This window comes from Columba livia, chromosome 8, assembly GCF_036013475.1.
Source record: "Columba livia isolate bColLiv1 breed racing homer chromosome 8, bColLiv1.pat.W.v2, whole genome shotgun sequence".
NCBI classification, from domain to species: domain Eukaryota; kingdom Metazoa; phylum Chordata; class Aves; order Columbiformes; family Columbidae; genus Columba; species Columba livia.
In genome coordinates this window covers 30287113-30307009 of record NC_088609.1, presented here as the reverse complement: position 1 = coordinate 30307009, position 19897 = coordinate 30287113, and the positions used below count along the sequence as shown (strand labels likewise).

The 19897-nt window shown below is 40.9% G+C and overlaps 1 protein-coding gene across 14 annotated transcripts in view; it reads left to right on the top strand.

Annotated features, from left to right (window-relative positions):
- Window positions 1–17946, top strand: part of RC3H1 (ring finger and CCCH-type domains 1) — a 62998-nt gene extending 45052 nt beyond the window's left edge. For 3 of the 14 annotated variants that reach the window (XM_021295128.2, XM_013368800.3, XM_065071319.1), the window contains exons 13-20: window positions 32–163; window positions 736–906; window positions 3685–3895; window positions 4971–5061; window positions 5177–5312; window positions 7319–7489; window positions 8061–8176; window positions 9382–17946. In XM_021295128.2, coding sequence (XP_021150803.1) covers window positions 32–163; window positions 736–906; window positions 3685–3895; window positions 4971–5061; window positions 5177–5312; window positions 7319–7489; window positions 8061–8176; window positions 9382–9535 — 1182 coding nt within the window. In that variant the 3' untranslated portion in view covers window positions 9536–17946. The remainder of the gene's footprint in view (window positions 1–31; window positions 164–735; window positions 907–3684; window positions 3896–4970; window positions 5062–5176; window positions 5313–7318; window positions 7490–8060; window positions 8177–9381) is intronic. The other 11 variants (XM_065071322.1, XM_005507925.4, XM_065071320.1 and 8 more) reach the window with 8 other exon arrangements.
- The last annotated feature ends 1951 nt before the right edge of the window (window positions 17947–19897 follow it).

Below are 19897 nucleotides of genomic sequence, written 5' to 3'. Positions count from 1 at the left end.
CCATATTTTTTAAGCTATGTCTTTGTTTCAGCCTCATCCCAGCCTGGATGAACTTCACCGACGAAGGAAAGAGATCATGGCCCAGCTAGAAGAGAGGAAAGTGATTTCTCCACCTCCTTTTGCACCGTCACCAACTTTGCCTCACCCCTTTCATTCAGAGGAGGTAAGCATATTTTGGCAAAAATGTGACTTCCTAGCATTTTTAGAAAATACTTTAGAGTTAGTGTTTTCATGATAGGTGAAGACAACACGGAAATTAGAACAGTACAGTGTTGGCACATGGTGGAGGGGTAGGACTTTGGGAAGTCCTTATAGTGCAGTCTCCAGTCTCTTGACTGGCTGTTGGTTCTCTGATCTACTGCTGATCCTAAGCTATCTGCTCTTGGTGCAACCAAGAGAATTAGTTTGGAGCCATTATTAATAGTAGTCAGTCTTCATGTGTAGTGGACTTTGCTTCATTTGTTCCTGACATGTTTAGAGTTAAGTAACAGCATGATAGACGTTTATTTTTTTAACCAAGGTCAAAATATCACTTTCATACGGGCCAAGTGAACAGTCAGCACTGGGAGCGTAGCCAGGTGATCAGAATTTGACACATTTCATGCTTGCTGTGGCCCAATTCCAAATGGTGATGTATCCGATAAAAAAAATAATCCTGGTGGTGTTTTTCTTTAAGTTGTTGAGCTAAATAGTGGTGGCTGTGAAGCTGCTTCTTCCCTTCACTTACAGAACCAGATTTTTGTTTTTGTACAGTACTTGGATGAAGACCTGAAGGTAGCTGGGAAATACAAAGGAAACGACTATAGCCAGTACTCTCCCTGGTCCTGTGACACCATCGGCTCCTATATTGGAACCAAAGATGCAAAACCCAAAGATGTCGTGGCAGCAAGGAGTGTGGAGATGGCGGTATGTAGTGATAAGGGGAGCTTGGCAGAAAAGCTGGTACTTCTCTGGCTTGGGAGGCGCTCTTGTTTTCCAGGATGATGGCAGTGCTTCTATTTATGCTGAAAAGTGTGTTACAGTCAAAGAATGCATTTGCAAGCATGCAGAGTACTTTACTAGTTTTTACTTGAAGGACTCTTTGTGATTTGTGACCGCAAGAATACCCAAAACTTGCATCTAACTCTGTGCTGCCCTTTTCTGAAGCCATGGCTGTGGTCTTATTTTTTGCTGCTGCATTTTTGCTAGGTAAGTGCTGCAAAAGGAAGGGTGTCATCATTGGCCATCATGCATGTAAGAAAAACAAAAAAAAAAAAAGAATTCTGAAATACCACCACTATTCTGTTTCTTCCCAACATTCAAGCATCACTCGACAGCAAGAAGTATGCTGGTAGCACATCAAGTAGGAAGACATTGAAGTCTTAAAGAGAAAGGACTGCTTAGTCTGAGGGACTGTTTTACAAAGATGCATCTGTTTTTCTCCTTCACCTCCCATCTGCAGAAGTGTTTTAGCATCTTTTGTTTATATATTGTCACTGTCATGGTGACCTTGGGCCAATAAGGAGAGGAGTAAGGAATTTCTGTCCAGAATTTATTCTTCTGTGGCCAGGTGCTCACCTGTTGCAACCCCTGAACTAAATCACAGGATTTTTCTGTTCAGCTTCCGTAAGCCCACAGGCAGGCTTGTCTGCTTCCCCTCTGCATTTTTGGAATTAAATGCATCTGTTTTCCATCCACTGAATTGCTTTCCTGTAAGACCTTGATGGCACTGTGTTAAATGGGAGCAAAAAGGATGCTTTCTTCCAGAAAAAGCAGAGCAAGAAAAGGCATCTTATCTTCATCTTTAGGTTTTTACATCTCCTTTTGCTCTCTCTCATACACAGTGTGTTTGCTCTGAGTCACAGCACTGTCACATTTGACCTGGGGAAGTACTGGGATTATTCAGAATCAGCTTATTGCTGTCCAAGTGGCAGCGTTCAGGAACCAGCAAACAGCTCTCGTCTTTCATCCCTGCTGCTAGAAAACTGTGCAAACAAACTGGAACTCAATTAAGAGAGGTAATAGGGTTCTGGAGAAGCAGCCTCCCTTTTCATAGCTAAACTAAGCGTTGTTCTGCCCCAGAGCTAGTTTTTGGATAAGCGAATAGGATCTCTGCTGCACTTCAGTTTTTCTCTCCTCACAGGAAAAAATTCTTAGGAGACCTTCACTGCAGATGGCAAGTGAACTAATTCTTCCTTTTTTCGTTGTTCACAAGATACTCCTTTTTTCAAGCATAAAAATAGTATCATCTGAGAGTGCATAATGCTGGATTTTATGCAGATGGCATTGCAACTTCACTACATTCTTCCTCCCCCACTTAGTAAAGAGAAATAAATTACAATGACTACTAGCATCCTAGAGACTTGAGATCAAAATGTCATTTTGTTTCAGAATTCTGAAGTAGATGCTGTCTAATGCCTTTTCCAGTTTCAATATGTTGCATTTCTTAACTTCCACCTCAGCTGTGAGCCATTTCACCCCTTTATTCCTGCCCTAGCTCTGTTATTTTGTCTGTTTCTAGCAATCCTTTATCCTCACTGAAAGCTTACGGAGTTTTAATTTTGGACCATACTAAAGTGTCTGGCTTTCAGCCAGTCCTCTTTGTGTTGTAGCCCCACTTACCTTGTTCTTTCTGCTGTACCATAGCACTGTGCTACAGTTTTATTTCTTTAGCAAAGTCTTAACTTGAATTTTGGCAATTCTTACTGTGTTAACGTGTTCTGGCAGCCAGCAGATAGCTTTCCCATTTAACTAAGCACTTTTTCTTAGTGAGTCTCTTTATTTCTGCTAATGTTTTGTGTTTATCTGGATGTGGTGATTATTTGAGGGGAGTGTATTTTTTGTGTGTTTCTTTTGTGTTGAGGAAGCTTTTTTTTAAATATATTTTTATTCTTGGTAACAACACACGGACTTGTTTAACTTACTCCAGGTGATTTCTCCCATAATTGGCCTAACTTCAGCTCAGGAAAAGTTTTGGTAGAAATCTTTATGATAACCTGTTGTTTCTTCTTTTAAGTAATTTAAGTCAAATTGACTTATCGTGCTAAATCCAGCTTGGTTTATGTGCACATCTTTTCCTTTGTGACAGCTTGGCAAACTTCTTTGAGTAGAGAGAAAATATTTGATCTGTTCATTTGCTAACCCAGTCTGAAGCTGAGTTAGAAACCAGGATGTTACAAGCAGTTCTACTGCTTAATGAACAGTGTCCCTGAAAAGATGTACTAGGCATGTCCAAGCAAGCGCTGTACTGAATAATTCCCATTTCGAGTCATCTCTAGGCTGGTAGGTGTTATAGTTCCTAACACTGGCCTTCAGATAAATTTCTTTTGGACTTTGAAAGGAGTATGTGTTCCTCAGAGATGCCTGCTGATCTCTTCTTTGACTTTATTCTGCAGGTTTTTTTCCCCTTCTGTCCCATTAGATTTTTTGTCTTAATTTCCTTTTGCTGTTGCTCCCTTCTCTTAGACTTGTTCACAATTATGCAAGTGTTTCACAGTGGTGGTAGTAATGATCATCTGAAGTTACACCATTAAAGAGACATCAACTCTAACGGTGGAGTTACAAACTGAAAAATAGACTAGTTGAAGAACGAAGGGAATAGAGAATATAAAAGAGATTTACTGTACTGGTACCAGCTTGTTGTAAAGGGAATGTGGGTTTGTTTCTGAGTAAGGTTTTTGACTGCCTCTTCTGCATCTTGTCTAGAATGTGGAGAGTAAAGCCATGCGTGACCAGCGATTAGACATGCAGAGGAGAGCGGCAGAGACTGGTGACGATGACCTCATTCCGTTTGGAGACCGGCCAACTGTGTCGAGATTTGGGGCCATCTCTCGTACTTCCAAAGCGATGTACCAGAATTCGGGTCCCATGCCGGCCATGGCGGTTCAGGGAGCTACCACCAAATCGATCATTTCAGGTACAGTGTGTGCTCTTGGATTTTGCGATTTTCTTTAGTGCTATACAGTGTAGCACAAGTTGAAGACAACCCCTGTAAACTTAATTCTTGTTTCAGAAATCTAAAAATGTATGTTATGCCACTAAAAATAACTCCAGGTAGGTCTACCCTGAGAAACCTGAAGGAAAAGGCTGCCACTGCTTCCTGCTCCAAGTTCAGGTTTTGTACATGTAGTGTTGTTTGTTGCTGTTTAGAAAAAGTTATTTTGTTCTGCTGGTCCCTCTGAGATGAGGCTTCTTTTAAATCTGTTGTGGTAGAATGCAGAAACTTAGCGCTTTCTCAAATATATAATGCAAAACCGTCATAACAAAGTACTGCACTTCACTCCTCCTTTGTGGGCAGTTGCTGCAGTGAGTTTACTGTGACCATTGTCTTATGGCAAAGCAAGCGGAGTAGGAGTGGTTTGTTCTCTACACATCTGTTTTCTAATCACACGTATAGTGTGGTGGTATGTCTTACTCAAAAGGTAATCTCTTTCTTGAGGTGCGCTGAATAATCTTAAGAAAATACTTCATTATATTCCCCCAAAACTTCCTTCTAGATTTTTTCAGCAAGCTACGGGAAACAAAACAAAAACTCATTTGCTAATTCAAGCAGTAGCTTTCTAGACTCTGTCAGAGGTAGAACTCTATGTTTCCTGATAGCTTAATCTTCAAACTGGTGTTAACTAGGTGTCTCACAATTATTAATCAACTCTTGAGTCTTGTAGCGACTTAAGTAATTGCTCTCATGGCAGCTGTAAGCTTGTTTTTAGTCCCTGCCTCTCTGAGTGCCTGAACTCCTTCCCAATCTGGACTCTGGAAGGCTGTAGCAGATCTTGTTGGATGTGTAGGAAGAGTCGTGCATTGCGCATGTCAGACTGGTAACATGTATTTTTGCGTTTGTTGCAGCAGAAGAAATGCTAGACATCCTTTCTCTTAGGGGGATGATGTTTCTGGTTATTCTTTAATTTCTGTCCAGTACTGTGTGTTGGTTGAACTACTTAAAGGATAGTTTTGTAGTGATGTGACATGGTTTTCTTTCTGTTCACTGGCAGACTACAATCCTTATGGAACTCACAGTGGCTGGGGAGGCTCTCCATATTCTCCTCATCAAAATATACCTTCTCAGGGACGTTTCAATGACAGGTAGAATTGCTTTATTTTTCCTTTGCCTTTTTCTAAACTTTCTTTCTTTCTGTGCAAGCTGAGCCAAGTTGTTTTGGTTTTAATCTAATTATTTTTTGCTTTTCTGATCCCAAAGGGAGAGACTGTCCATGTCAGATGTGGCTGGTCATGGGAAACAGTTGCCCTCAGCTGAACGAGAGCAGCAGCTGCGCATGGAGCTGCAGCAAGTAGACCATCAGATTAGCCAGCAGACACAAATGCGAGGCCTAGAGGTTGGTACCGACATCTGGAAGAGCGGTGAGGGGTGGTATGGAGAGAGATGAAGCCAGTAAAGCTGCTTTTCATGTGTTGATGATCTTTCTCAGACTGTAAGGATAACCAGTAACAATACTTAATTCTGTGACACTGGGCATCAGGGCTATGGTGCAAGTGTAAACCTCTGCATAGCACCAGAAACTTCCCTGCGCTTCACGTGCAGATCAACACCATACTTGAATCTGTGCTCTGTGCATGTTTCTCTTGGCTTTTATTCTCTCTCTCACTTACTCCCCCTCTCTGTTCTTCCCTTAACTCAGAGACAAACTTGTGATGTAGACACCTGTTCCTCTTGGCTTTGCTGCCATTGAAAAATGTCTGATTTTACGTACAGAAAGCTGAGATCTTTATCTGTTTCATGTTTGGCTTTGTGTTGTACCTCTTTATCTCTAAATAGTGCAAGCCACAAGATGCAAGAAAATAAAAGCTCAAGATATTTAGCTTAAAAAACTTTAATATTTTGTCTCCTTGCCTAGAAAAAAATGTACTTGTGACATGAGGAAAGATGGGAGCCTCCATTTGTAAAAGAATTAGTGAGCTGGAATCTTTGTATTTTGTTAGTCACAGAAGAAGGCATGTCAAAGCATAATGAAAGAATTGTCTTAGGAAAGCTTTAGGTGGTGTTTTTTTCTCCTAGGAAAATAGTCAGTAAATATTTACTAGAAAACTATCCTTTGTACCTCAGCAACTACTCATATTAATGTTTTCCCAGAAGAAATTGCTGTAGGTATTGGGTAGCAGCTTCTGCTGAAATGATGGTTACTGAAGAACACGTGTTACAGAGAAAGGGTTATTGCCTATTCATTGTAAGAGCTCACAATTTTTAGGTCACAGCAGCAGTTACAAGCAGTATGCATTTTTTAGTTACTCGAAACATGACTTGTGTTCTTGTGCTCTTGTTTGGGAACAAGAGGAGAAAACGTTTTAAATCTTGCATGTCTGCCTTTGCCATAATTGAAGAGTATTGAAAAGTTGCAAAACCCATAAGTGGTCTGCCTCTCCTGCTCATTATTATTGTGATTTTGGCAGTTGTTAAATCCTGCGTTAGCTGAGTTTTGAGCCTTGATTTTACCATAATGTGAATTCCTGAGAACTCATTGGTTATTTTGAGCAATAACAGCTTTCAATTTCTCTCTTGTGTTCAAAGCTGCAAGTAGATATTTGAAATTCAGGAGGCTTGATTTACCTGCTGCAAGGTTGTAGCAATTTCTTGATTCATTCAGCCTGAGCGTGAAGAACTAGATTGTTTGGTTTTCTTCTCAAATGAGCATTTCTGCTTGTAGACCAACCAGACATTCTGTTGTGTGGAGTAGTAGCTTAAATGCAGAGCACACACTTATGGAACCGATTCCCAAATACTAGCAAATTTTTGGAGTGACTGATGTGGTTACTGCTTTTAGTTGGCTGCTAGGAACTTGCAGTTTGGGAATCACTGTGGTCACTTGCCCCTCCCTGTTCTTGTGCTTTCTAATCTGGGCCAGCAGGGAGCTACATACTGACGTTCATGTCCATGGAGATATTTTATATGGTTTAGCAATAATACTGGCTCTGCTGTAGAATTTGATAAATTCTACTACGGTAAAATAAAACAGATGATTTGCTTTTACTCTTTTGTGATCTGTTTGTTAAACAAAATATAGTGGTTTTGTTCATGTGCTTAATCTTAGTTTTGAGAAGGGAAAGGTATATGGGGAAAACCCATGCAAATTTATTACAGTATAAGGTATTTAACACTGCTTGTTTAAAAGTGAAAGACTTATCTACATGTAAAAAATATTTAAACTTGCATTTAAAAAATGTTAAAACTTGCATTGAAAGTGATTTTGATTGGGACCTTGTTAAACCTGGAGAGAGAAGGCCTTAGTTTTACAAAGCAGCAATGCTCTCGATGATGGCATAGAGCTCTTTCTGTGCTTGGTTGTTGTGTGCTCAGTTGTGTATGTGCTTGGCTTTATGCATTTAGGCTGTTAGTAACAGGCTGCTGTTGCAGAGGGAGGCGACTACCCTGGCAGGCCAACCACAGCCCCCAGCCCCACCTCCCAAGTGGCCTGGGATGATCTCAAGTGAGCAGCTGAGCTTGGAGCTACACCAGGTGGAAAGGGAAATTGGGAAGAGAACCCGGGAGCTGAGCATGGTGAGTGCTGTGGGGGTGGGAAGGCAGAGAGAGGGAGAGCCGTGGTGCAGCCCTCTTACCCTGCCAAAGAGGCTCTCTGGGTGACCGCAGCTGGACTCATCCGCCTCCCTCTTCACCTCTTTAGTCTTCAAAACCTTCTGAGAATTACTTGAATTTGAATCCTGGCCACTTTAAAATATTCTGCTGTTATTTTGTTGCCACTTGGAAATAAGTGTGGTGCTGAATTTGGTGAAAACTGAATCGTCTCCAAGGTCACTGTGCCGTGAGTTGTATAAACTGCGTTAACAGAGAAAACATTGTCTGCAGGTACAGGCTAGTGTTCAGAAGTCTGTGTGCTGTTACAGTCTATGGTCCTTGCTTGTTGTTACAAGAATCATCCCTTCCTTTTGGGAAATCTTGTGTCCTGAGAGGAGGAGCGTATCTTACAGAGTCTGTTTTCTTGTCTTACGGCTTTTGTGGGTTACACCGTGTGACTCCAGTTCACAGGCCTTCATCATCGGTCCAAAAGGATGAAGCCTCAAATTCTTCTAACACAATGTTAAAGAATGTTTCTTCTGTCCTGTTTTTAAAGGAGAGTCAGTCTTCACTGGATATAAAAAACAAACTGGGCACCACTAAACAGACAGAAAATGGACAGTTAGAGCCGCAAAGCAAGGCTCCAGCTGAGGACCTCGCACTGACATTCAGGTAACAGGGGTTTTCAGTCTGTCTTTGTATCACAGGAGAGTGACTTAAGCAGGGTCACTCTCTGGTATACAGGTAATACCACTTGCCTCACATTGATACCGCAGCATCTGCTATGAAAATATTACATAAATCAGGTTTTTGTAGTGCAAGCATGAATTAAGGGTGATTTCAGCTGATTAGTTGGTGAGTGGAATGAGACTCTGTATCAATTAACACAACAAAAGAATTAATCTTTCTGAGACCAGAATTTCATCTGGTTAATATTGGATGCTTAGTAAGAAGGAGCAGGAAACAACCAACCATAAAAGAAAACTTTATCTGCTGCTTTAGTTTCAAAGGAAAGAAATGTTCCAAATGTGAGAGGAAAGTTATTCCATGCTGCTAAGGTTTATGATGTGGATGTTATCTAAGAAGGTATGGAACTCTGAAACTAAGTTCACTTTTATTTGTAGGCAGCAATTTTTATTTGTGTAGATGTTGGGATTGATTAAAACTCACATTTGATAGTCAATTGAAATAAGTTGTTGTCTGGGAATGCTGGAAATCTACATAGCAAGTGTTTTCAGATGGCTGCAAACATCTGAGAGCACTCAGACTACTACTTTGAACAGGAGAAGCTCAGATGTTTCATTAAGTTTGCATAACTCCATGTGAGCAGTTGGATATTTATTCAGAAAGTGTGTTCAGAAAATGCATGCCTCTCAACTGTTTCTGAAGTCTGTATTTCTTATAACTGATCCTTGAGGTCGGTGCTGCAGCATTAGATTGAGGCCTTCAGAGCAGAAACTAATTTTTTCTGTATCAAATTCTGGAAGTAATGAAGTTGAAACAACTAGTTCTTTTTTAAAAACAGAAAAATTAAGATGCTCCAGATAAGTTAAATGTTCTGGAATGGCTGCGTTGTACAGATATATACTGTACATCTTCTGGCATATACTGAAATAGTTTGGAAAATACAGCTAATGTAGAACCATAAAAATACGTAGTCTTTTTTCCATGAGCCTTGTATCAGTTCTTTGTCTGCTAAGTGCTTCCAGTGTACCTGGCAACCTATTTATTATACAAGACAAGTCTTTGCATATTTTCACAACTGTTCCTTGAGATGCTGCAGCAACAAATATGAAAGCCCTTTTTACTTAAATGAGAAATCTCAATAATTACTTCTTTTTGCCCCCTCCCACTTTCTTCTCACCGCTCCCTTTCAGCAGCGACGTTCCGAACGGATCACCCTTGACACAGGAGAACATTGGCCTCCTGTCCAACAAGACAGCATCTCTCAGCCTGTCGGAGGACCCGGAGGGAGGAGGAGACAACCAGGACTCCCAGAGAGCGGGAGTTTCGCCCACGTCTGCTCCATGAAGTGAGGCCAGCGTACCCCAGAGTTCCGTTTTGCTGGGGTCTCGGTAGCTTCCGTCACGTTTTTTTTCCAAGGGCGATCGGAGAAACCCAGGAGCAACAGCAGTAGCAGAGCAGCAGGTCCAGAGGCAATGTGCACAAACACAACTACTAGAAACAAATCCTGCACATAGTTCACATTAACGCATTTTTTAATTAAAAAAAAATATGAAAATTAGCAGTATCTGCAAGCGATTCAAATTAAATTTGTTTTTGTTCTGTGAATGAACTTTATTTTAATAACTTTGGACGCCTTGGATCCCAGGGCTTAAAAAAAAAAAGATATTATATATATATACTCTGTTTGATTAATTGTATGATCTTAATGAAGTAGGTTTTTCTTTTATTTTGGTATTATTACATACCCAGTGCATACTTCCCTATCATCTTAATTTTTCAATGGCTAAAACAATGTGGTCACTTCCTTAAATGGTTTAAAGGTAAACAAGGAATGGGGGTTGGAGAGTAGCTGTGAATTACGGTGTCAAAAGATGTGCAGCAAACTTCATTCTTAAGACAGTTGTTCCCATCATAGCTAAGAACTGAACCCTATCTTGTGTGAGACTGTTTGCATAAACTATTTAAGTTTAAACTACAAGTGACAGAATCTTTGCGATGCAACAGGTGCAGTCCTTTGTATATGTCCCAGCACAGCATATGTAATTAAAGAGCATAAGAAATTAAGTGTCCAACATATATTATTTTAAGGTTGCTGGCCTTTATTTGCGGTTGGCACTGGAGAGGTCAGCAGAATGCAGACCCATCTGCTACAGCACAGGTATTTTACCTGGGGATTGTGCTAGAGAAGCCTAACGAACCACTGAAGGTTGTGCAGCCCTGACTGAGGCAGAATCTCTAACCTTATGTTCCCTCTGCTTCCTGTTTCTATGCAGTTGCTGGAAGGATGTTAACTGCTGATGAGCTGGCAAACCATGTTCATTTATCTTGCATTTGCTGGGGTTTCTTTCCCCTTCTCACTTTGCCTTTAAAACACGTGCACCCAGACTCCACGCAATACCTTGATGCAGAGGGACTTGCCTTTTGAAACAGGTCTTTCATGGAGGCCTCCTTCTCAGCAACTATTACCCTTTTCTTCCTTGCTATTTTATTGTTAAAAACATAGTAACTTCCTCTATAACTTGATTTTTTTGTTTCATTTTGTTTTGTTCAGTGATACATGTTGTTTAACTGTAATGATGTTGTAAGGACCTTTCACTGAAGGAGAGCAACGCAAGAATCTTTGATTCTTGTGCGTCAGTGATGTCAATTCGAAAAATAGAGGCGAATTTTTATTTCTCTTATAAAGTTGGCATTGTTTAAGGTCTGTATTAGAATTTGACACCTGAGAATCAATCTGCAGCTTGTCTGCCTTCCTTCCTAGATTCCCCTTGTGTTGGGGAAAAGTTGCATCAAAAGGATCACTTCAGGTACAGCAAGGACCCTGTCAGAAAAACAAATCTTGCTTGATAGAGAGCTAGTGTGCTACTTCTCCAGGCAGATGCTTTGTAAGCGTAAGTTGGAGAAGCTGTAAGCCTTTCTACATGTTTTCTATCAAAGTTAAAGAAATAGGTTTAATCCTTGCTGCACATTTTTTGGCTATTTTGACACACACTGGGGTGAGACCCTGTACACAAAGAACTCTGTGGAGAATGATTTTTCAAGTGCTGCTCGCTCCTTCTTGGCCTGTTCTCATTTGTTTTTCCTTTCTGAGTTCGACTACTAAATCGGAAAGCACTGGTTATGTAATAAATTACTGCATTGCTTTGGTTGGGTAAAGCAAGAGTTAATAAATTTTCTTGGTTTTTAGTTTTTTCCTTAACCTTAACTCCTGCTGAGGTCATAGCAACCTTGGGCTAAGCTTTGCATTCATCATACTGTTAAATAAAACAAAATGGGGGGTGGGAGGGGATACAGTCCCACTATTGCCTACCAGTAGGAGAGTCCAAACAGAAGACTCTTTTGAGTAGCAATTATTTAATTTGCCCAGTCAAGGCACCGCGTTTATATACTATTTCACATTGAATTTGATTATGCCCTACAGACCTGGCTGGTCAAGGATTTGATACACATATTGGCTTGGGATTCGAGCTTTCTTTTTTATTTAAATAAAAATTTATATATAAATATATATATACATATATACATAGTTATATCTGTATATATATTGGGTATGTTTTAAGAATTTTTTCGCATGAGCGCAGCTGTTGTGATCAAATGTCTGGGAGGTAGAAGCACTGAACAAAAATAAAGGCATTTTTCAGCACACACGCCCATACTTTCCATATGTCTTCACAGGGGTTTATTTTGCTCTTAGTTGAACTTTGGCCTCTTAATTGCCTAAAGTAGTTTTGAAGCTTGCTCTCTTTTTTTAACCCTTCTTAACTTTTGGCAAAGAATCATCTTTGCAGTAGAACAGCTTCATCTCCACCTTGTCCCCATCCATCCATATCTCCTACTCGAGGCCTCGCATTGCAGCCGCTCCCCGTTGAGCCAAGCACAACTAGGCTGGGTTTTGAGCCTGTCAGGTCTGTTCCTCCCTTCTCTGCTCTGGAAATGATGATGAACCTGCTCACAAGTCAACCAACACGGGCACTGTGCCCTGTTCTCCCATCCTTTAGTGCAGAGCACCACTGTCAGGTCAGCCTTCTCCTTGCTTTTAATTAGTTTTACTTCTTCCTACTGTGTCTTTATTAACACAGGGAGCTCATTTTAGTTGAGATAATTAGTGCAATATTCTAATTTAGGAGGACAAGCCCAGAATGTACCCTTTTTTTTGGCTGCAGTAATTCTTGATGTAAAATTTTTGGAAGACGGTTATGATCTGTTTTGAACCTACAGATTTGTTTTCAACACTAGGAAGAAAATCTGGATGGGGAAAAAAACTTGTTACCTTTTATTATGTGTGCCAGCTGGTTTCCTTGCCAGGTTAAGGATTAGTTTTTCCTCCACTTTTGCTCCTGGAAGGAATTCTGCAGTAAGAACTTTTCAGGTTGCTGGCCTGCATATGGTGAATTCTTCCAAAACCTGTGGATTAGAAGGGAGACCTTACTGTTGGGGTTTTTTCTCCATTATCCAGCTCTCCATGCTGTACTTTGTGCATAGTGTCCTTGTTGTGATCGGTGTCACCAGGTGAATGCCCTGTTTGCCCAGTATTATAGTTTGGCTTCTCAAATAGTTCGTTTAATATCCACCAACAATATTGATTTTTTTTTTGGCTTTTTTTTCCCCTCCTCTTCTTGTCCGTTTTCTGTTTGGTCTTTTTTTTTTGCAGGAGTTTAGTTGATGAAACAAGTCAAACAGCAAAATTCAGTGCATGCTTTTAAGTCTTTCTGGAAGCTGCACCTAAAATTTTCCCTCTTTGTGGAAAAACGTCCTAGTAGAACAGATAGTTCTACATATAAAAGAACCATTAATGGTTACAGCAAATAACCAGGGAATGAAAATTAATGGAGTAATTCTCTATCCTCCTACATTCATTTTTGTAGTCCATCTTTATCCCACTTGTACAGGAATGCCGTCCACCTCCGTGAAACCAGTCTACGCTAGCAAGTAGTTTCTTCTGCTGGGGCAAGAAGAAAACAGTATTACAATGGTGTTAGGGCACTACTACATCATTTGGTAGGTAGGTTCCATTTTCTACTGCAGTAAGCAACTTTGAACCCTTATTGGTACCTGGGTTTCAGCCCCAGCACAGACAGACCCTCCAGAATAGGAAGCTTCAAGTGTTAGGTTAAGCTGTAGTATGTCAAGCAGAGATTCAGTCAGTGTAGAAATGATGTTTGTTTATTCTGGAGTGTTATTTTCCTTCTCCTTCTGTCAACATCTCTTCTTCCTTTCCTGTGACCTAGTTCTCTTAATAGGAGAAACTTAACCTTTTCTTTTGCCCCTCATGTATTCTATTGTATCCTGTCCCATTTTAGAGTATACTTTTTAGAATTTAGATTCAGAGCACTTTTCAGACTCGCAGCACTGTTATCCCCTTTCTTAAATTCTTTGTGTAGTTTCTTCCGAGCTGTATTCTCTCCCTTCTGTCCATCCCTTCCTTCCTTTCCTTCTGTGGTTTGCCCCTTCACCCTCCCTGATTGTGTAACAGTGACAGCTTGCTGCCTCAAAACAGAGCATTCAAATGAATTCGCTTAGCCAATAACTTCTGTGAAGTTGCCTTTTCTAATGGTGTTATTACTCAGTGATGCACAAACGTGATATTGCCCCTACTGGTAGGCAAACGGGGGATCTGTATAAACATGGTAAACTGCTGTTTTTCTTTAAAGGAGAGCCAAAGACTTGTGCTTTACACTTTTTTTTTTTTCCTGGTGTAGCCGTTTCAATTGTCAAATCTTTGTAGGATTTTGTGAGTTGACTGTATTATCCTAATAACAATTTGCAAAAGTTAATGATTGTCAAGCCTTATCCGTGCATTGAATTGTGGAAAATCATTCCATTTAGTTGTACAATTTGCAATGTATCTGGAGTATTCAAACATGTTTTCAGTCTCTCATGCATTCTCTCAGCTGCCGGAATGGCTCATATAGAAAGGGAGAAGGAATGTAGAAATTTTATATAATCAAAGAAGCCTTGTCTTTAAGTGTTTAAAATGAATACCCATTTACAATTTCTTCAGTTACAGTGAAAGATAAATCTGTGTTGCAAATGTGACTGACTTTTAAGCCCATTGGAACTGAAAAGACTTGTCAAACTGGAGCATTACATTAAATTAGATGTGGAAGAAGCAAACTCGTATGATGATATTGTCTCTTGACAGCACGGACTGAGTAAGGTGGGGCAAATCCTGTATTAGAAAGGGCTGGGAGTGAGGCTTTTCTTTGCTAAAACAAGAAAGCCGCTTGCATTTTCCATCCTTGATCTAACTTGTAACCTCTTGGAAGTTTTTACTTGCAGAGAGAAGTCTGCAAGGCAGAGTAGCATAAACCCTCATTTCCATTTATAAATCTGGACTATAATGAAGCAGACTTACAGGATAGTTATCTGAAGAAGCCCAATATAAAGTATCTTTGGTTGACTAGCTATTTCAGAGCCAGTTTCATGGTCCAAGAAATGCAGTGCTAATAATCAGGAGGCTCAGCAGCAGGAGTGTTAACTCATCTTCTCTGTTCTGAAATGGGGAGAAAACCGAAAAACAAACATATAAACAGGGTGCAAGTTTTGTGCTTGTCTGTGTGTGTTTGAATAAGATTTTGTAGGCCTAGAATAGATGGAGCACAGAGCAAGGCTGGGGCACAATGTTACCTTCATATTCGTATTTTGTCATCGTTCACTTTCCAAAACACACCCTTCCTATTCCCGTCTCCTAATGTTGGTAGCACCGATTTAAAAACAACCAAACAAAAGTCAGTGTGGCAGCAGCTTAATTTCTTGTATCACCATAAATCAGTTCCCCGGATTAAAAAAGGAAGCGAAAGTTCTTGAGCTGTCTGAACGGCGATTTAGACACAAACTGGAGAAGACATTTGCCTTGCTTGAGCAGATGTAAACTCTGAATTTCTGAGGCAAGTGAAGCTGCTCTTCTGAGCCACCTGTAAGGTATAGCCTTGCTGCTAACAGTTACTTGCAGTATACAAGCATATGGATTATGTAGAGCAAATGGAGCTGTCCTCAGACCACATATAGTCCCAAGTGTCAAAAACTTCATTGGGGATTCTCTTTCCCACACGCAGCTGTTAGCAGCTGCATTATCTTCCGTTGAAATGTCAGGGGGATGAAAGGCTAGAGTAAGTTAGTTCAAATTTCACAATATTAGTAAGTGATTTTGGGGAATGTTATCCCAGCAGTGTCCTTATACAGTTAACGTGTGGTCTTTATTCTTGTGTAGGAAGAAGAATGTAACAGCTTAGTGTTACCGCAGTCTTCAAGACGCTTCTTGTGATGCAGGTAGAGCCTTGATTAGTAGGAAAATGAGAACAAATTTAATATTGGTTTTCTTTATAATTTTATTTCCCAATGGCAAGTGTAATATCGTGCTGTGGAAACTCTTTGAACACTATGGTAAGCAAAGAGGGCAGCTTTTTCTGAAACTTCCCAACAAAAAGAACACATGGGAATGTGGATTTGTCTGCATCAGGAGCATCCCAGTCATTTTAAGCTTAAAATATATTACTATAATAATCAAAATTGGATGCCTATAGCTTAGTAACCTAAATAATTAGCTCATCTTTCCCAGGCAATCTTTGCAATTTCAGTGAGTTTGTGTATGGTTTTAGTGCAAATCACCAGGTATTCAGCATTTGGAGAAGTTTAGGTATCTGGCTGCATCCAGCAAGCTGGGTGTCTTTGGACAACTGATTCTTAGATCTAGAATTTTGAGGGAAACCAACTATCAACTTCAATTTTAAAAATACAGTCTTGGGAAAAATGGTAGCAACAGGTGGTGCAGTGTCTCTTTAAATAAAAAGCATTAGAGATGATGGAATTATATTTGAAAAGTATATGGGAAAATATATCTGTAAGAAAAAAATCTTGTGGAGTATTTGATGTTTAAGAAATTCTTTGCTTCTTTGTAATGTTAAAAGGATTTTTATTAATAATTCTGTGGCAGACAGTACTCGCAAGTCTTTGGCATCCAAACCAGATTGTATATTGGATGGATCCCACAACTGGATGTGTGCACTGACCTCGTTATTTCTGGATTAAAAAAAACCAACTCGGTAGCAGCATTTTCTAAATGTATAAAGCAACCTGAGACAGAAGAGAGCAAACCCTGTTCTGTCACCGCCTCCGCGCAGTTTACCATTGGTACCTTTAATCTGCAGCCTCTCCAAAGTGAAGCTGCCGTAACGTGGGCAAATTGAACACGTCAAATGACTTCCATTTTTTCCTAATTTTAAGGACATCCCATTACTCCTTTGGCCTCTGCTTGCTGTGTGAGCAGCCTCTATGCCAAGAGAAGCTTTTCTTGAAGCCAGCTTAACGACTGTGCTGTAGCTTCATCATTTTTTCCCTGTTTTCTATGACTGGTAGCATCGTGTCGAGCTCTTTCCCCATTGTATTTGTTGCGATGGGGAGGAAGAGGTGAGGCAAGGCACATGTGGGAGGAGGGAGAAAGAGTTGTGGAAGCTTCTAGATGGCAGCTCCCACCCCCTCTTTAAAACCATCAACTTCCAGTTGTGGGATTTCTCTATAGATGACCTTTTTTCCTCTTTTTTTGTAAGCCTAGTTTTCTTTGATCTTGGTAGTTCCATAAAAGTCTCCCCGAGACATTCTGCAGTCATTATCACCTTTTTGGGTGGAGTTTATTTTATTTTTTTGGTTTGTTTGGTTTTTTAAATAACTTTTTAACATTGGTGCATATATGCTTGGGATAGAGCTCATGTAATTTTCCAATCGTATTGATTGTATGTGATTGTGCCCTGCAGAGGTATATGTAACAAAAAATAAAATAAAAAGGATAGTCTAGGCAATAAAGGAGACCATGAGATTTGTTGAGTCAGGTTATCAACTACTTCTTGACTTTATTTAGGATCCTGGCTAAATGAAATACCCTGTCTACTGTTCTCATAAGTCAATGCTAAACAAAATGTCATGGATTCTCCCTGTTGAGCTAGTGTTTTTCTTGCTTTTCTTCTCATTCTGCTGTTTTCTTCCTTCCCTGCTTCTCTTCCCTGTCTAAAACAAACCCAACATTTCTTGAACCTTTATGAGAATGGCTGACTCTGGGTTGGTATTGTGAATATTTATTGTTTGTAACTATGAGAACATTTTAAATAGGAATAGAGATTAAGTAGAATGTATTATAAGAATTCCATAAACTGAATTCTTGGCAAGTTCAGGGGAATTTTGAAGTCTTGTACATACAGGCCTGGTCACGGGGGAGACGTTCAGAGGCACACAAGGCATTGAGGTGCCTTTCCTGGGAAGGTTAGATGCTTTACTACCTTTTGGAAAAACTCCGAGATGACAAAAGGGGTAGAAGAGACATTTCCCTATGTCCGACTCCTTGTGTCTTTATTCCCACAATATACCTTTTAAACTTGAAGGGCAAGCCTAGATGCGCTGAACTGGAACGGAATGGATTGAAGGAGGCAAAGGGCAAGAGATCTGGAAGTCAATATTTGTCTCCTTTGTTTCTCAAGGAAATGGAGACCTGTTGTGTATGCATGGTGGTTATATAGAAAAAGCCATATATTGAAATGCTATGTCTTCTTCCCTCTTCACCTTGCTTTTCTCCCTTTTAAAGCTGACTCAGCCTCACCTTGCTTCCACATAGTGTCTAAGGCTCCGCTGAGTTGCAGATTCAACAAAAAAATAATGAGTGGAACGGTGGTGATTCAATATTTGGTTTGTAAATAGATTGAAGTGTCTACAAGGTCTTAACCTGCTTTTCTGTCAGCATTTATATTAAATGATAAATTAATGGAGAACACTTTGAAATATCTCTCATTTTTCTGTCTGGGATGAATGTGCATTCTTGTATATTTTGGATGAGATGTAAGACTTTCTTGAGATCAAGGATGTTTTTGTTCTCTGCCAGGCTGGAGCATAAGAGATGCCGAACAGCAGAGAAGCCCCGTGCCTTTGTTTGGGGGTCTGGCCCCTTCCTCTCTGACTCTACCTATAAGTGAAGTGGCTGCTTCATGTGTTCAAAAGAGGTGAACAAAAAGGATACACAATTAGCAAAATGGATTATTTTTTCTCAGAGTCTACATATTAAAACAAAACAAAACAAGCCTAGAATAAAAGAAGCCCTTCAGAGCAAGGAGCAAGCAGTGTCCCTCTTAATGTTGAGCCTGGTTTGGAACCTGCCTTAAAATGAGAACAAGGTTTGATGCATGGTCTGGTTTGTGATTTTTAATCTACTCCTTTTTGTGGGCTTTAGCAGGTCAGTAGCTGGCTATAAATCTGAGGCTGACTGAGCATAGTCTGTTACGGAATAAGCTGAAAAAACAATTCCCTTTCCTACTGAAAGCACGGCCTTCTGCCCTGGTTGGTCATGCAGGTTTATTGCTTGTATCTTGACTTTGGAGCCCAGGCACAGTGGACCCGGGCTGAGGTGTGTGCTTCGCTGGACTGAAGCCCATCACGGCTCACTGTTCGGCCCCCCTCGCACTTCCACACAGCTGTATTTTCTTGCTGGATGATGAATTCCCAAAAGGGAATTATATTTATTGGGCAATCTAGCAGAAAACTGGGTGTTTCAGTTGATGGTTTCCTTTCCATTTTTCCCACTAGTCTGTGGGTCCAGGATGCTCAGGTACTCTCTTAAGAATTTTTTTTAAAGAGTATCGCTGCAGTGTTTGGCTTTTAAAGATGTGAAGTGCTGCGGGGAATCAGATCCTTCAGAAGGGAGCGGTGGCTGCTCTGCATCAGCTTTGGGGAAACTTGGAGGGGTTTGTATCAGGAAAAGAGGAGAGGCTGGGCTCAAGCAGATGGCAGTTGCTGGAACTTTGGGTAATGGATACCAGGATAGAAAGGAGCTGAAGCCTAGCCCAGAACACGGGATTTCTTGATCCAATCTCGCTCTGTGAGTGCGTGAGTCTTCCTCCTTTTGCATTGCTGTAAAACTCAACACTGAGTGCCCAAAGGACAACCCAAAATCTCAGCAGGTTTGTGTTCCTGCTCAGCACCTGGGTATGCTTAAGGGCTGTTTCCAGCATCTCCAAAAATGGTGCAATTGAGAGGACAGTGTGTGCATGTTGACAAAACCCACTGTCTCGCTGCTGCTGTGAACTGCTCTGGGCCCTTTCCTTTGGGGAGCAGAGAGCAGAACCTGCGACCTTCCACAGCACAGCGCCGTGCCGGGCTGCACCATTCCCATGCGTGGGCAAAAGGCGGCAGCACCCTGCAGCAACGGGGTCCCCTGGCCCAGCTGGGACCTCTGGAGCTGTTTCTGGAACCTCCTTCTGTGCCGTGGTGAACTCCGACTCCCTGTCTTCTGGACTGTGAGTTTGGGAAGAGACTAAAACTGAGGCCACCCGGCTGAGGGCTTTGGTGCTTGATGGTTTTAAGCAGTCCATTCCTGCTTTGGGTCTGTGAACAGCATCTTTGGGAGGAAAAATGTCCCTCTGCTAGAGCAAACGAGGCAGCTAATGGTTTATATTATCACACTTGGCATTTGGGGTGCTTGCTGAAGTATAAATGCCCAGGCACAAGGGCTGGGTTGTTGCTTTGAACTGGACCAGCAATAAATTACCGGTTAAACACTGCACTAAAAAACAACAACAACATATATTTGCCACCCTAAAGGGTATGGCTTGGGCAACTTCCTTATCCCTTCAGCCCTCCAGCACCAATTCTGGAATTTAACCTCACTGTTGGTAGGGCCACCGCCATTAAATAAAGCATTTCCCTGCTCAGTTTTAGGTGGTTGGCCTC